Here is a 15,834-nt window from a genome sequence, read left to right as displayed (position 1 = left end):
TAGTAATGCAAAATCATGTGTTTTTGGTTTGAAAATTTGGTCGCCTAGAAATGTTTCAGATGCTTTAATTAAATACTGCGAGTAGAATACGTCTTGGCCTTTGAAATAATCGAGCATTTTTAAGATAAGTCTTTTTACAAGCCCGGAAAAATAATGTATAAGGCCTTTAAAAACTGCTTTAAAGTTCAAAATCTCCTCCTTATGAACCCATTTTCGGTTATGATTTTATTGTATAATGTGGCAAATAAAGTGATTAAAATGATCGGAAAAAAATTAAATAATGCCTGAACATCCACAAAATTAAATAAAAGGCACTTTTTGGCCATGTTTTTTTCTTGCATAAATCAAAACAGGCGGATGGTGTTAAGTGGGAATTTAAACCTTATCGCCATCCACGTAAGGGGTGTTATTGATAGCGGCTCGATTTAAAATATTACACGACGTAGTGCATCGCCTTAATATTATTGTTATTATTATAAGTTTTTTTATAGAATTCTAAATAATGTTTATTGCTAAACCTTGTGTAAAATATTATAAACATTCCATGTACCCAATCGAAAAGCCTCCACTTCCACTCCAACACTTAGTAATATATTACGTTCACCCATTGTTTTGTAATATCAAGTTAGTAGACTTTGTCCTGAGGAAGGAGCAGTATGTATAGGGTTTTCCAATAAGAGGTGTGATTTTCATATTCAATCGTAAAAGATCAATGGTTTCGTTGCTTGTGTGGCACGTAGCGCCGTCTTGTTGAAAGTAAACGTTGTCCAGATCAATACCATCCAATTCCGGCCATAAAAAATCATTAATCATCTCTCGATAACGATCCATTCACCGTAACTGTTGCTCCAGCCTCATTTTCGAAAAAGTAAGGTCCAATGACTCCACCAGACCATAAACCGCACCAAACAGTTACACGTTGAGAATAGAGAGGCTTTTCAACAATAACTCTTGAGTTTTCCGATCCCCAGATGTGACAATTTTGCTTGCTGACGAAGCCACCGAGGTAGAAATGGGCCTCATCACTCAAGAAGATTTGCATTTGATTCACTCAAGTGAATTTTAATCATTTCAATGCGTTGTTGAAGCGTGTATCGTTCCATTTTTATTAATGGCGTAGTTTCTACTTGACAAATGTCAAAAAATGACAGTTTCAAAAGTAACATCTACCGAAATAGCGGGCTATTCAAAATAACACCTCTTATTGGAAAACCCTGTATATGTACTATAGTGATTCCAACAAAGCAACATTGTTTCATTTAATTTTATAAATAAATACTCAAATATCATATCAATAACATAGTAAAGATTACAAATCAATAAAAAATGAAAGAAAATCATCCGAATTCAAATAATTATTTGTGATATTTTACAATTTATTCAATATTTTGATAAAAAAAACATATATTTGCGACACATTCCAAAGTTATAGATACTCTCAGTATCGCCCTTGTGAAATACCAAAATTCACAACAACACCAACGTTGCTTGAAATGGATTTAGCTGTGTTTGATGACAGTACCTGCATTGCTGTACTGTAAGAGTAATGAGTAAGTCAATTAGAGCTGACTTCCTCAATTTAGATTCATATAATCATTATATTTTGTAGCGTTTATTTTTAATAAAATTTATTAATCGATGGAATATTAATAAATAAAATAATTGTCAAATATTGTGTTAGTGGAGGTAGTGTGTAATTTTGTAAGGGAAGGAGATGGGATAGAGGAAGGTGGGGAAGTATCTGGCTATTCAGATCTGGTCACACAAACACGGCTAAAAACTATTTCAAACAACAATTCGATTCGGAATGGTGGTCTCCCACCAGGGCGATACTGAGAGTATCGATCAATTTTGTATTGCCTTGCAATGTACTTAATAAGCCAGGCTAGTTAGCCATGTGAAACGTTTGACATTTACCCCCCTTTGCAGCTGCACTTGACTTTATTAAGTCAAGTCAGGAAGTTACTGTAGAAATATACAATCTTGATATGCAACTCAGTTATTAACCCCTGGATATTAAGTATAACCTTTATAATATAACTGGGGGTGTTAAAATAGTGTCTGGTTTAGATTTGAATTCTAATTTTTGAGATAGTCAGATAGATAGGTGTTTTTTAATGCTGTAACATATAACAAAAATAATCAATTAAAAAAACTAACCTATAAATATCTACGTAACCTATTTAACAAAGTTTTAATTTTTCATGACTTTATTTCAATTTTTAAAGGTGTGGTGAATTGTTGTATTATTCGGTCACCGTCAGAAAACGTTGGCTAAATAAGAAGGTAGCGCAAAACGGCATAACGACCCAAAATAAACCAAGATAATTAGTAAAATTATGTTGTGTAAAATGCAAACTTTAGCAAAATTGTGCTATGTAAATTAAATTATTACTCCAAAATGTGCAAATACCAAACGATTCAATACACCATTTTGAGAAAACGTCAACATTTGCAATGCAAAAACTCCGCATACCTCTGCGGAGAGACGGCGCACGGTGGGCTGAAAATCGCCTCTCATAGACATAGAAACTTGAATTTTCAAGGGTATTTTTTTTGGCTAGAAATGGATTCTGCTGATCATTACTATGCTATAAAATGTCGTACGAAGCAATTGCGTGTACAAATGAAGGAGTTATAATTTTTTTAAGAAAAATTTGTATGGCGCTGACATTAAAAATGAGGCTATCTCTGGAATCATAAGGTTGGCCGTTCTATCCTTACATACAGATAATACTACTATTTATTTGTATTTTTTTGACATACTTTCATATTGTGGCGCAAGGTGCGATTTTTTTTTAAAAAATCCTAAAGTTGAAAAAAAATCTTTTTTTGTTGATGATTCATTTTAATGCTTAAATGCTTTACATATGAGTATGCTTTGTCTAGTTTACAATATTTTATTTACACTCCAAGCCAAAACACTGTGCACAGTGAGCTGAAAATCGCCTTTCATAGACATAGTGACTTGAATTTTCAAGTGTATTTTTTTTGGCTAGAAATGGATTCTGCTGATTTACTATGCTATAAAAATTTGTATGAAGCAATTGCGTGTACAAATGAAGGAGTCATCATTTTTTTAAGAAAAATTTGTATGGAACTGACATTAAAAATGAGGCTATCTCTGGAATCATAAGGTTGACCATTATATCCTTACACACAAATATACTATTATTTATTTGTATTTTTTTGACATACTTCGTATTGTGGCGAAACTTGTGATTTTTTTTTTAAAAATCCTCAAAGTTGAAAAAAAAACTTTTTTATGTTGAAGATTCATTTTAATGCTTAAATGCTTTACATATGAGTATGCTTTGTCTAGTTTACAATATTTTATTTACACTGCAAGCCTAAAAGCATTTAAGCATTAAAATGAATCATCAACATTAAAAAGGGTTTTTTTCAACTTTGAGGATTTAAAAAAAAAAAATCGCACCTTGCGCCACAATATGAAGTATGTCAAAAAAATACAAATAAATAGTAGTATTATCTGTATGTAAGGATAGAACGGCCAACCTTATGATTCCAGAGATAGCCTCATTTTTAATGTCAGCGCCATACAAATTTTTCTTAAAAAAATTATAACTCCTTCATTTGTACACGCAATTGCTTCGTACGACATTTTATAGCATAGTAATGATCAGCAGAATCCATTTCTAGCCAAAAAAAATACCCTTGAAAATTCAAGTCTCTATGTCTATGAAAGCCGATTTTCAGCCCACTGTGCGGCGTTATGTTTGCAGAGTGAAGATAGTTAAGAGAAAATTATTTTTAATTACCAACGACTAATTACAGTTCTTATAAACAGCGAAAAAACCGTTGCGAGGGGCGCGAAAGGTCACCGGTTTGGACCTCGGCACCAGCCTGGGGGCGGATGTAAACTTGATACGCCACTGACACATTACGCATTATTTACTGCACTGGGCTTGCATCGATCAGTACTAGCTTCCGCAAGGCTAGGTACAGGATAAAAAGCCAAAATAACACAGGAGCTGAGAAAGAAATTTAAAAAATTACAAACACCAATCGATGTGTTTCTCTATAAATTGATTTGATGATTTGATATCAAACTTTATCAGAATAGCTTCTCTTTCAATGCGTTATCACTCGCTAGTTTGGTGACCAAATGTGGTACAAACCAGGTGCGTCATATTCCCCTCCTCACTACCTTCAGCCTTACAATATACCCTCATTGGAGATACCATAGTCATATTGGTTCCGGGCGGTGGATAACAGCTGAGATTAATTTGCGGTATTCACATAAAAAACCGCAAAATCTCAACTGTTTAATTTTCGCACGACTATTTGAACATCTTTAGCAACCTCAAAGAAATGTTTGACTCGAAACTTTAAATTGATTGTAAAGAAAAATCTTTGATGATGAAACCCAATTACATAAAACATAACGTTTTTTTACTACACTAACTTGGTTTGACTGAGGATTGAATCTTCCTCCCCAGGGACTGAAGTCAACACAGCTCACACCTAAGTAAAATCCTAATTGGATAGTAGCGACATTTATTCAGTATATTAACTGCTATAAGTATTAAAATATAATATGCCACCAAAAGTTGGCAGAATGCATTGTCACCGACAACGAGCCTATCTGCCGACTTTCAGCTTGATCGTGTTTCGGGAAGTAGGTTAGTTAAGCTAATACTTCCAAGATTCCATTTCATTCATTTAACAAGAAAACAAAATGGAAATTCAAATAAAAGAATTTAATAATTATTTGTCCTTTTCATGGTCAAAATATTAAATTATAATTTTTTTAAACATTTGATTAAGAGAAATTTTATGATAATTTAATACCTATTAAGTCAAATAATCTACGTTTTTATATAACATTTATTATTTTATTCATAATACACAAACATAACGTAATTTAACTCAATTATTTATTTAAATACAAACGGCACGATATGTGCCATTAAAATAAATATAAAAGTTTAGTCAAAAAGTACAAGGTATAAAATAAAGTTTAAAGTATAATATATGGTATAAAGTGTAAAGGTTAATTATAAAAGTAAAGTGTATAGTATAAAATATAATGTATGAAGTAAAGTGTAAGGTTAAATATAAAGTTAAGTCAATTATAAAGAATAAATTATAAAAAACAAGTAAAAGATGTAAGATTTTTTTTTGTTAATAATGACTTATTAGAATTATTTGTCAAGTATGCCAAACATAAATGATTATCAATTATCAAAGTAACGATAATGTAAACAACCATGTTTGCTTAGTTACTTATCTTTTGATTCTTGTATACGTAAAAAATATTTTTTATGCATCTTTTATATGATAACAGACTTCCATCATCATTGATATCAAAGTATTCATTGTGATGAAATTATAATTACAATAGTCAGCAATATAATACAAGAAATGGTGTACCTACCTACATTTTATGCAAGAGAACGCTAAATATCAAAGCCAAACAATAGGAAAAAAATATAATAAGGAAATAAGAAATACACACAAAATAATGCCAACTCTACGAAAACTACAAAAAGATTTGCTAATTAAACACGAAAAGAAAACAAACAAATATAAAATGTCTAAAGGCTCAACTACGATACAAGTAAAAGAATTTGAATATTTTTAGGATGTTATTAAGTTCAATGGATTGGAAAAGTATCAAATGAACTCAAAATTGGTTGAAACGTATATTTAAGCTCGTAGAACGAGAAGAATTTGATTTTAACGTAACAATTCCAAAAGAAAAAAAACACACAACTCAATTGGTGAAGAATTTATATTCAATCTTATACTTTTTTAAGTTTGAAGAATTTAACTCACCCTAATCTAATCAACCCAAACACCATCAAATCAAATGCCAACGGTAGATTCGAAAAAGAAACCGTTTTGTCGAATGCTAAAATTTATTTCGAAAATGATAAAATCAAATGCCGAAAATGGTACAACTGTTTGAGCAACGGTCTAAAACGAATAAGTCGAATTTTAAGGATTGCAAAAAACAATGAATTCAAATGCCAGCAATGCTGGACTCAAATAGGAAATTGCTAAATCGCAAATTCGAATCAAAACTAACGATTAGATTCGTATGAAAATTTAAAAAAAAGATCTGATTGAAAGCCAACGTTGGTATTTTCGTTTTAGAAAAGGTGTAACATTGAAGATTCAGATTATGAATACCTAAAATAAAGATGAAATCGTTTCCCAATAACGATTCGTTACAGGAAAACCTGGGAATTCAAAGTAACAAAACGATATAATCAAGAAATGGCACAAAACCAAAAACCCGATCAAATCGAATATTGTTGAGAAATGTCCCAAAACTGAAGAGTCGAATGCCAAAGAGCCCAAAACTAGGTACACACATTTTGAAAGCCAAACAAGCTTCACTCTGCCAAAGATACCACGAAAACAAATAATTTGGAAAAGTCGCTTTTGCGCATTGGTTCATTACCTTTCTTCTGACCTTGCAAGTTCCACGCGAGGAGTAAGAGCTTGACTTTGTCTGCGTCTTTCATCTGAAGACCTGAGAACATTCCACCGGGTCACTTTGGGTTTGCCAATCAATCAATCATAAACGATAACAGAAAAAAAGAAGTTTACCAAACATTTAACAACAACAAAATAGAGAAATAGGAAAACAAAGAAACAAACGGATAAATTAAAGAAAAGGTACAAATTTACATCATAGGGTCGTATTTTGGACATTATTCACGGCCAACAGTGTTATGTTGTGACTTTTAGGGTGTTGATTCGTGTTATAATTCTTTATTGTTGATGAGCAAAATTTTAAGATAGCCTTGCAGTGATCCTATCAAGATTAATAGGAACCAAGGGCTATGTACACTTTTTGGTACTCGGCTTTGGAGGGTATTCCAGAAGTGTGTTCACTACTATGACACGGTATCACTGTATACAAATGAATATAATTTCTGTATCTGCGAAAACGTTGGTTCAGGAAGGAGGAGCAAGCACAACACCCCAACAGTCAAACTTCATAAATATAGGAGTTATTTTGTTGTGAACAAAATTAGTATTGAATAATTCAAACAAAATAAACCTTCATGTTTTCTGGTTTAAGCAGGTCAACATTTTCTTCGTAGATCAGAAATCAAAAAATATTTCAAAGTGTGAAACAAAGAATAAGATCTAATTTTAAAGTTACTAGAAGCAGAAAAGGGGTGTTAAAGAAGCCCAAAAATATTAACAAAATTCCTACGCAACAAAATCACATACGTTTGCAAGCAAAACAATAATTCCTGGTTTTATGACTATAAACGAAATAAGTAATAGTTATTCAGTAAATTTCACAAATTGGTATTTGATTTGGGGCCTAACTAAATCACTTTTATACGGTTTTTATAGATTTTAAATTACCAACTAACGTACGCAATTTAATAACATTTTTACTATTCACGCAGAAGTGATCTTTTCTATCCGTAAAAGAACGAATTTGGAATATTTGTCAGTATGAAGGTGCGTGATATCAGTTAACAATAATTATAATATTATCTTTAAATAAATTTGACAGCAATTTGAGATGCAAACAATGTGCATAAAAGGTAACACAAAAAGTTGATTCATGAAGAAATAGTCACAGCAAAATCATTAAAAAAATTGTGTCAGGGATTTTATAATTAGGTACAAAGGTAAAAGAAATTAAAATTATAAACAGTATTTAAGCGTTCATTAAGTGATATTTAAAAAATGGCCACTTATCTCTAATAAGAAAAAATCGAACTTGTGCAATATAAAAAAAAATGCTTAAAAAATCAGGACACATATATATTATAAAGTAGAGTTGATATTTTCAATTACCTGAAAAGTGGTCATCGTCTGTGATATCTGAGTGATCTTGATTCAGTGATTCCTGGAAAAAAGAAAAATAAAATTGTTTATAACTATACATTAAACATTATACTAATTTCTTTAGTTCATGACAGTGGAAGTGTTAAAGTCATGGAATGTTTGATGCAGATGACCGTGGAAGTTTAACAGAAAAATAAAGGTTGATTTATCTAGATGACGATGGAAGTTTGAAAAACAAATAAAGTTTGATAAAGATGACAATGAAAATTTCAAAGACAAAGAAAGTTTGATACGATGACGATGGAAGGTTGAAAAACAAAGAAAGTTTGATTAGGTTGACGATGGAAGTTTGAAAGACAAAGAAAGTTTGAGATAGATGACCATGGAAGTTTGAAAAAACAAAGATAGTTTTAGACAGATGACCATGGGAAGTTTTAAAAACAAAGAAAGTTTGATAAAAGTACGAAGAACGATAATACAAATGAAAAGTGTTGTTGTCGTGGTGACACAATGTTTCATTTGTTAACTTTGGTTCATTGTCACGGAATGTACATTTTGCAGCTCGGCAATTTTCAATTGTTTTTGTTTTTCATTGTTTTTGGAGTACGTCATCGGTGTGTTCAAATCTATATCTATGTAGGTACCCCGGGGGGGGGGTCGGGTGTTCCTATATATCAGGGGGAGGGGGGTATCGACCCACGCACACACGCACGTCATTATATACTGCGTCCCCCCGCGATATTGAGGGGGATGGGGTGTCGGGGGAGTGGGGTGTAGGGTTACCCCCCACTGACATGGTCGCCCAGTCCGACAGTCGAAGGAGTAAGCAGGTTAATAACATTAACTAAAACAATACATTTATCACCAGGATATGATGGATTTTGTATACCTATACCACCAAACACCTGTTCGGTATTCTAACACAATAATCATATGAAGGTATATATTAGTAGCTTCTCACAAATGGAAAAGTGAGTTTCTTTATGAAATATAGTGTTAACCGGATAAAATTAAGTCAAAATCTATCTGTATATACCTAAGACTAAACAATGAATCGCAAAATAATCTACAATGATACTCTCAATATCCCCGGTAAAAGAGCAGCAGTCAAAAAGTGACCAAATCTGATTAGCTTGAAAATTCTCCACCTTTCTCTTCCTCATCTCTTTCTCCTCCCTACTACCTTTAGCCACGCACATCGTACCACAGTTGAGCTGCCAATCTCACTGGCTTCAGACGGTTGGGATTTTTGTACGGTTCTTTTTAAAACTCATGTTCTGTCTTTCCTTTCTATTAATTAAAGAGTCTTTGAATTTTGCACCTACTTCTATATTAAATCATTCAGTTTTTTCCAGTGCAAGTCACGCGTCTTTGCAACGGGTTGCTCTTTGAAACAAGAGAGGACCTCTCAACCGTCACCTTCAGGTCAAACCTGAACGGGCACTCTCCATCTCCAGACCAATCAGCAAAGTGCTTAACCACCAACTTAACTCCTTCCCACTCCCTTTACATACCCCAAGTCCTCCCCACTTGAAAATAATTAATCGTAATGTTAAACATTCGCAATGTGCGAAAATCCTCATATTTTTCTCACATTCATGTTAAAATAAATGATTGCTTTATTATGTACATTAGAAGCATTTACAAGCGGGAAAAATAGTGGTAAATCTACATCATATAGAGAAGTCAAAAGTACTTTTTTTTCGATATGAGAATGTAGTAGCCAAGGGTTAGAAAAAACGTTTGTAGATGGGTCTACGTTTCGACGCATTTAAAAAGACACTAAACAACATGTTTAATTAATTATTAACTTATTATTTGTCGCACAAAATAATAACTAAATCGGACACAGATTTTGTAAAATTCATCAAATTTCAACGTTCATTTTCGGGTTTTCTGAAAGTCCTATTCATGTTATGTTATTTTATCATTATAGGCTAGTTGCTTGATAGAATTAAAATAATAACAGAACTTGAAAATTAACTTTAAAAAAATGAAGAATTGTTCAAATTCTCTGAAACAACCGGACATGACACGACCAAGTGAATCAAATATTACTTGGGTATCAGTCGATGTATGTGAATGAAGTATACCGAATATAATGGGATACCCATTGAAGGTTTCTAAAAACCTTCAAAAGTTATTCCAAAAAATTGAATATTCGTTTAGAGTTTCTCCACCTTCCTCTTCTCCATCTCCTTCCCCTCCCCATAACTTTAATTCTCAAAGCATATTGGGGAAGTCTTAGTCTCACTAGCTCCAGACTGGAGCATATGGGACACTTCTGCGTATATTCTTTAGATTTTATTTTATAAATTACAAACAAAATGAACCTTTGTCTGTCCAACTGGGAAGGATTCCCGTTTAAGGACAGCCAAATTGTGTATTTAGTACATAATATTCTTACAATGGAATGGCGATGCTGTCAAAACAAATTTTGAGAACATTGTTGATTGCATTCGAAGTGACAGGATGGTTTCTTTATCCTTGAAAGAATCGCAAAGATGTAATTTATTACCAGGGTCAATTTGGATAACATTAGTAATTGCATTCAGAACAGATGAATGGTTTCTTTCGGGACATCACAAGTCTGAGATTCTTTCCAGGGCATTTTGGAGAACATTTACAATTGTATAGTTAGAATTTCCACATTTAAAAATCAGTATAAGACATATGAATCCTAGACATTGCTACTTTCAAAACACTGTATTTCTCATACGCTCGTAGTATCCTTGAATACGCATCACAAGTGTGGAACCCAGGCTATGCAATACATAAAAATAGAATTGAAAGTGTTCAAAATAGATTTTTAAGGTACCTTAATTTCCGCTCTTTTCGATCTCATATCAGTAATGAAGACTCTGCAAAGTTCTTCAATATACAGACGTTAACTTTCCGAAGAAATGTAGCAGATTTGGTAATGTTATTCAAAATTACACACAATTTAATCGATAGTCCTGATCTTCTTCAACGCCTATTATTCCATGTTCCCAATCGCAACAGCAGACAGTCGCTTACTTTTAATCTCCCTCATTGTAAGACAAATTCCAAACAAAACTCATTTATCTACAGATCCACACACTTTTTTAACTTAAATTATAACCATATTGACATATTTAACTCGACTTTACGTGACATAAAACATAAACTCAATAATCAACAAAACTCAAACTAGTTCAATTCCTATATATTCCCGTCCTTTGCCTCTTAATCCTTATCCTATATTTCCCCCTCCTCCCCCCCACCCTCCTTTATTTTAATATTTTTAATATTTCCTAACTAAACAAGAAATTAATTTAAGAGAACATCTCTATGCCATTGTACACCATTGTAACACCATTAACTATTCATCAGTGGAAAGTTCATAATTGGCATAATTAATAATATTATTATTGTATCATTATATAATTACAGATTTGCTGTCAACTTTTCCAAATAAATAAATAAATAAATAAATAAATAGTACTTTTTTTTAGAATTTCTCAGGTGATAGAAATTACACAATACTAGATCAGAATATATGCCGTATGACATATGAATTTCCAATTTTAAAATTTCGAATCTTTATTTATTAAATGACTAGTCATTATTATACAGTAATCGAAATAAAACCGCGCAAAAGATTCGTAAATTTAAATTTAAATAATAACAACAATGAAGATCAATTATTACGAACAAAAATAACAATTTTTAAACTTGAAATAAAAAGTGACTTTAGATCTTTATCTCTCATAATTATAAAATAGCCTTTTGGAAGATAAAAAATAAAATTTAAAATAATATTATCAACGCTATTATATATATTTTTTTTATTTTAACTTTTTTTTAAATTAAACACTTATTAGTTCATATTAGATATGTGAGTTTGTGTTAGCATGAGTTCGCTCTCGACTCTCCCCATGTCCAGAAGCCATTTGCTAACCAATTTTCGCAACACTTTTCAATTTCCATGCATCGGGAATGAGGTTGAACACTTTAGGCCCTAAGTAGGAGTATTTTCTTTGTGCATGTGATGTGTTTGTATATATATATTTATTTTAAATATCAATATTTGACACGACCACACCATGATATACAATAATTATTACCAAACAATCAGAGATTAATTGGTTTGATTTTCACTGTTTACGTATCAAAAATGAATCAATAAGTACACAAAACCTACCCCTAATCACCTAAAAAAATACAAACACTACTCTAGTACGGTTGAATTCCATCGCTTATTTTGACGCAGAGAAGTTATTACTCATCGCACTACCCTTGGGACGCTGGGCTGCCACACCCCCGGCCTTAAGGGCTGCCCTGCCTATACATAATTGCCGTGGATAGTCGATAGGGGTGGCTCTATGTTCTAATGCGAAGCTTGGAATGTGTTCGTCTATTAATTGAATTATTGCGATGAAAATTCATTATATTAAAATAAATAATGAAGTCGAATATTGCGAAAAATCCCGATGATTTACAAGACGCCTTCATAAATCTTGAAAGTTCTGCCAAAAATATGGGTCTTGTAGTAAACCAGCAGAAGACCAAATACATGGCCGTAGGATGTACCCAACAAACCCCATCTCTCGTATGTGGAAGCCAAAATTTTGAAACGGTACCAAGATTCACATACCTGGGCTCCCTGATAACAAACAATAACAACACTACAGAGGAGATCCAGAAGCGCATCGTGAATGCAAACCGCTGCTATTTCCGCCTACAAAAACAAATAAAATCCAGACTGCTTTCCAGAACCACCAAGGTATTAGTGTACAAAACACTAATTAGATCAGTGCTTACGTACGCAGCCGAGACGTGGGTTCTAACTAAGAAGAATGAGCGAGCACTGGACGTTTTTGAAAGGAAAATTTTGAGGCGCATCTTCGGACCGGTTCTAGAAAATGGATTTTGGCGCAGACGTTATAACAATGAGCTCTATACTCTGTTTAAGGAACGAAACGTCAGTAAGTTCATAAAACTGGGAAGACTTCGGTGGCTAGGTCATGTGGAGAGAATGACCGAGTATCAAAAACCAAAGTCCCTGCTGAGCTCAAGACCGATAGGGAGAAGGAGCCTGGGAAGGCCAAGGTTAAGATGGAGCGACAACGTCCTCAAAGATTTGTCTGCCTTGGAGCTTCGAAACTGGAGAGAGCTGGCGCGGGACCGAGATGAGTGGAGGAAGACTCTTGAGGAGGCCAAGCAAGACCCACCAGGGGTTGTAGAGCCAAAAGTGATGATGATGATGATGAAATAATGAAGTCAGTAAAATTAGTGTGTCTATGTCAAAAATGACGAAGTAATGAACTTAACTACAGAATAAAGAAGAACACAAGAAATGCTTTGTGCGAATGAGACAGAGCGTTGGACTATTGGGCTAAAAAAATAATATGTTTTGTTTCCATTCAAATTTACATGGAAGGCAATTCACAATTACGCACGTTTTATCGGCAAGGCAGATTAGACCACAGGTCTGGGCGCGCAACCACCAAATTACGTTGTCAGTGCTGTCCCCAAGTAAACTTCAATGCTTAAAATAGTAATCACTCTATTTTAAATAAAATAAATAGCACCACTACTCAATCAAAAATGATCGACTTGTTTCAGAACCAATGTTTTTTTCTTTGAATAAAAAATGAATAAAATATTTAAATTTAAATTACTCTGTTTATTCAATTTGCTTGCGGTAAAACAACACACAAATCAGCAGTAAAGAGTTTCAAAAACAATCGCCGCCATTTGCAAATTGTCGGTGTTCGATGGCACTGACTTGATCACGTGACAAAATCCGTCGCGCGTCATTCTGCTGATGCGCTATTATATGATTTCACAATAAGTTTAACAGTAATGGAGTTGTTTTAAATTTAAAAATAAGTTAGTCCTTTCTTCTACAAATAAGAATCCAATCGAGATTTATATTAGTAGCATTGATGACATGTTGAAATTGATGTAATTTGTTCCATACATCCACTACACTATTTGTAAGGAAGTTTTTCAACAACATTCAAGTATGTGTTTCCCAAATTTAGAATTCGTTTCATATAATGTGAGACGTTGAAGAAGAATTGTTGCAATAATATTATGTACTGTTCTGCCAGGAACTTTGTACATATGCAATAACAATAATTTTAAAGAAACACATTAAATTACAAATATTTCTTCGTTCCAATAATTCTAATAAATTTAATGAATAATGAAGTTTAATGAAATAGTTAGCCCCAATCTTTATTTGCAATTCTCTAGGAACACCTACTCCAAAACTTAGATATCGGAGGTTTGTTCAACGCTCACAATTTAATTATTTCTGATGAACGCATCACCAAAATCGCACATATTTCTAGAGGGATCTCTGCGGATGTAAGATATTTATATTTAAAATAATCTAAAGCAGGACCTTACCATTAAAATATTTTATGTAAAACGGTTTTAAATTTTTATAAAACGTTTATCAACTATAAAATTAGCGGTAAGAGCAGATTTTATTTTTCTAGGCGATGAATTAGTAACTTCTCGAGTGATCCATCTAGAAAAAAATGAGGTTTTATTAATACGTTCATCAGAAATGAATAAAATGGAATGGAAAGATCGATTTTTTAGGCCTGCTAAGGCAAAGTCGACCGTAAGTCCGTCCATTACGCCGGGCCGCGCGCCGAATATTGTTTTTACACGACTTCATCACTTACTTCGTTAAGATTCCCACTTTATTTAAGAGATTTGATAGGGTAAATTCAAACGCAGGTCTGTTCAGTACACCAGGGCCGCGCGTCGCATATTTTTGTGCACGGCTGCTTCACTTACGTCGTTAAGTTTCTGGCTATATTTTAAGCCTCATCTTAAGAATTTATTTAGGATTCTTTAAATAAGGTGTGAATGAACTTATTAAATTGTAGACAAAACTGTGGAATTATACTCGACATGAAGCCTTACTAGTGACACATACAATGTACAGATATGCAAGTCATCAGATAGTCTTAAAATAACATTAAATTTGCAAAGCTTTATTGGATATGATTTCTAAATGCTTAATAAAATTAAATGTCATTAGTTATGCCAGTTGTATATATTTTTTCTGTGAATTGAAGTTCCAACAGTGGGACTATGGCATCCCCAATCGGGGTGTGTTGTGACGGGGAGATGTGGTAGAGGAAGGATGGGATGTGTCTACTACTAATCATCAACCGGAGTCTGCAGTACTCTTCAAATCCTGATCTCGTATCATCTTTGGATGACCAAGGACGCATTCCGACAATATTGTAATTCCAGCGGTCATCTTCTGTTTTTTTTTTGTAGTTATATAAAAAAATTACATTTTTATATCTAGTTATTTAAAACAAATTATTTATAAAATTTAGGCAGAAACCACGAAAATCTGCAAGCCTTTTAGTCGGTACTTCATTGAATATCTTGAATCCTTTGATAGAGATTATTTTGAGTTCTCGACAAAGTATAAAATCTCCACAGCTTCTCGTGGGGCAGCCATGTATTTCAAAATTTAAATTTAAATTATTAAACATGTATTTCAGGAGTATCTTATTTTTGAGCTTGAATATAAATATAGTAAATTATAAGCTGTATTACACATAACATACACAGTTGTTTGGCACATTAGAATACCTACTACAATTCATTCTCATGCCTCTACTTTGAATTATTCACAATTGTTTATTTATATCCAGTAAATTGTGCCACATGCCCAGCATTGTGATTTCGGAAGATTGTGATGATAACATATACCACCGTAGACTCGCTCCTTATCAAATAATAATAAGAGTAATATATGTTTAGATGATTTTTACATCGCCGTTTTTGTGTAAATCACTCCAAGAGCGCTGATCCACTTGTAGACGGTCACCTCAATCGATCAACTTTATATTTGTCTTGGCACACAGTTCTTGCTTTATTCACATTCATCGTCTCATACATACTATCCTTCGATATTGATATGGCCCTACTCAAATATTTGGTCCACTTGATTGTGCCACGTCTTCCTCGGGCTTCCCCAACTTCCATACACTCCTTTCTTCGTTCATTTATTTATTTATTTTTTTATAATATTGATTACATTTT

At 33.1% G+C, this 15,834-nt stretch overlaps 1 protein-coding gene across 1 annotated transcript in view; it reads right to left on the bottom strand.

Annotated features, from left to right (window-relative positions):
• Window positions 1-15,834, bottom strand: part of LOC149410028 (nucleolar protein 4) — a 401,267-nt gene that overhangs the window by 9,067 nt on the left and 376,366 nt on the right. Inside the window, exons 4-5 of the mRNA XM_089648923.1 lie at window positions 7,795-7,846; window positions 6,431-6,502 (exon numbers count right to left, since the gene is read on the bottom strand). Coding sequence (XP_089505049.1) covers window positions 6,431-6,502; window positions 7,795-7,846 — 124 coding nt within the window. The remainder of the gene's footprint in view (window positions 1-6,430; window positions 6,503-7,794; window positions 7,847-15,834) is intronic.

Source organism: Hesperophylax consimilis, chromosome 28 (assembly GCF_061612785.1).
Source record: "Hesperophylax consimilis isolate HC1 chromosome 28, BYU_Hcon_1.0, whole genome shotgun sequence".
Lineage (NCBI taxonomy): Eukaryota > Metazoa > Arthropoda > Insecta > Trichoptera > Limnephilidae > Hesperophylax > Hesperophylax consimilis.
Note: the sequence above shows the minus strand (reverse complement) of the source record. Positions and strands in the feature narration are given on the sequence as shown.